At 53.0% G+C, this 2,202-nt stretch overlaps 1 protein-coding gene across 1 annotated transcript; it reads left to right on the top strand.

Annotated features, from left to right (window-relative positions):
• The first annotated feature begins 245 nt into the window (after positions 1–245).
• On the top strand, positions 246–1,920 carry LOC123429921 (probable carboxylesterase 2). The gene has a single exon (XM_045113891.1). The coding sequence runs from the start codon at positions 352–354 to the stop codon at positions 1,663–1,665; it is 1,314 nt and encodes a 437-aa protein (XP_044969826.1). The 5' UTR covers positions 246–351; the 3' UTR covers positions 1,666–1,920.
• The last annotated feature ends 282 nt before the right edge of the window (positions 1,921–2,202 follow it).

The raw sequence follows: 2,202 nt of genomic DNA, 5'->3' as shown, positions 1-2,202 counted from the left end.
TTGCACAACATAGAGGAAAACAGGCGCTCATACTTTCCTTCGGTCTGCCACAAGGGTTTAATTGTTGTCACGTCGGAGCAACCACTCGACACAGGCATGTAGCTACATCGAGGTCGACGTTCATCCAAGAGAGGCCAGCGGGGTCATGGAGGGGCAAGAACGCTAGGGAAGCAGTTGAGCTATTAAGATTACGAACCAGGGCAGTTGGGTCAACGATCCGTAAACTTACGGAGCACGCATAAAAACCCTTGAGCAGCAGCCACCGCAACACAACTGAAGAGCTGCATTGCATGCATACTATACTCGCCCGTATTATTCTTAAATACGTGCACATACCGGAGCTGCCTCACCATGCATGCCAAAACCAGTTGTGTAGCATACAAGAATGAGGTCGCCGACATCGCCGTCGATCTCCACCCGTTCATACGGAAGTACAATGACGGCCATATCGTGCGTTTCCTGAGCAGCTCCTTCGTGCCAGCGTCGGAGGACCTGGCCGCTGGCAGCGCCAGCCGTGGGGTGTCCACGAGGGACGTCGTCGTCGACCCAGGAACTGGCGTGTCTGCACGCTTGTTTCTCCCCTCCCGTGCCGCCGCGACGGGCAGGAGGCTTCCTCTCGTCATCTACATCCATGGTGGCGCTTTCTGCACCGAGAGTACATTCTGCCGAACGTATCACCGCTACGTCACCTCCCTCGCCGCCAACGCCGGTGCGCTCGTGGTCTCCGTGGAGTACCGTCTAGCACCAGAGCATCCCATACCGACGGCCTATGAGGACTCATGGACCGCGCTCCGGTGGGTGGCGTCCCTCTCTGATCCGTGGCTCGCTGACTATGCCGACCCCGGGCGGGTGTTCCTCGCCGGCGATAGTGCCGGTGGCAATATCGCTTACCATATGGCGGTACGCGCCAGCCGCGACGCCAGCATCATGGATGTGGAGGGGCTGGTCATCGTGCAGCCCTTCTTCTGGGGAACGGAGCGGCTACCTTCGGAGACGAACAGGCCGGAGGATGCGGTGGTGTTGCCGGCACGCCGGGTGGACTGGCTCTGGCCGCTCCTCACGGCAGGCAAGGCTAGCAACGACGACCCCCGGCTCAACCCCCCGGACGAGGAGATTGCGTCGCTGGCATGCCGGCGAGTGTTGGTGGCGGTGGCGGAGAGGGACACCCTGCGGGACCGCGGGTGCCAGTTAGCGGCCCGCATGCGTCATTCTCCGTTGATCGGCGACAACGTGACGCTCATTGAGTCCGAGGGCGAGGACCACGGCTTCCACCTGTACAGCCCCCTGCGCGCTACAAGCAGAAGCCTCATGAAAGGTATAGTGCAGTTCATCAACCAGGGTGCGCACTCGCCGCCGACGACCATGGTTTTCCCGGAGCTCAACAGGCGCCCTATGCTGCTTGCACATGAGGCTGAGGTTGTGTCATCAACTGTTGGGGCACAGACTCTGACAAGTGTTCTTCCTAGATCCTTCAACGACATATTTGCTTATCCCAAAGTTGGGAGGGCCCCAAGGTCTACGACGCGCAGTTCATTAAATCCTGGCCAGGTGAAAGCATCAAAGATAAGTATCGGGTTCCTTTATAGCCGACAAAGACCTGATAAGGCCAACAGGGGGCCATTTTCAGTTGCCTTCCGAGGGCATTCTCTGGTCAACATCTTCTAGCGGATCAAACAACCCAAGGGCTAATCGCTTCCATATGTTTATCCGTGGTGGTACGATTGGGATTGCCTGATTTGTTTTAATCATATATACTCTGTATATTGATATTGACAAATGTACTTGCTTTATTGTGTAAGGATGTCTTATGAATCGTGTAATATCTCTAGTCTTGGGGAGAACCTAGTCCTAAAGTGCCCGAATTTGTTTTTGTTATCAGATACTTCCTACGTTTTTAAATAAGTGACTTAAAATTAACTCAACTTTATACTAAAGTTAATGTAAATTTAAATCATTTTTAATCATTTATTTTAGGACAGAAGGAGTACTTTTCTTTTAGCCCGTAAGATTTTGATGTAAGGGCTGGTTTTCTCTCTACGTACGGTTGCCTGAAAACATATTACGTTTCAGTCACTTTTTTTTCTCCTGTACGACATGAATGCTAGCCAAGTGCGTGTTGACTAACTGCTGACAACTCTCGTCCAGTAGGTCTGCCTTCCTCTGTAGGTCATTGCTAATAAAAAGTTAAAAACTTGTTAATCA

Source organism: Hordeum vulgare, chromosome 2H (assembly GCF_904849725.1).
Source record: "Hordeum vulgare subsp. vulgare chromosome 2H, MorexV3_pseudomolecules_assembly, whole genome shotgun sequence".
Lineage (NCBI taxonomy): Eukaryota > Viridiplantae > Streptophyta > Magnoliopsida > Poales > Poaceae > Hordeum > Hordeum vulgare.
This window is presented reverse-complemented; position numbering and strand designations above follow the sequence as displayed.

Bases quoted from the DNA above. Each gene is read 5' to 3' on its own strand.
- LOC123429921 (XM_045113891.1), top strand. From the start codon at position 352: ATGCATGCCAAAACCAGTTGTGTAGCATACAAGAATGAGGTCGCCGAC.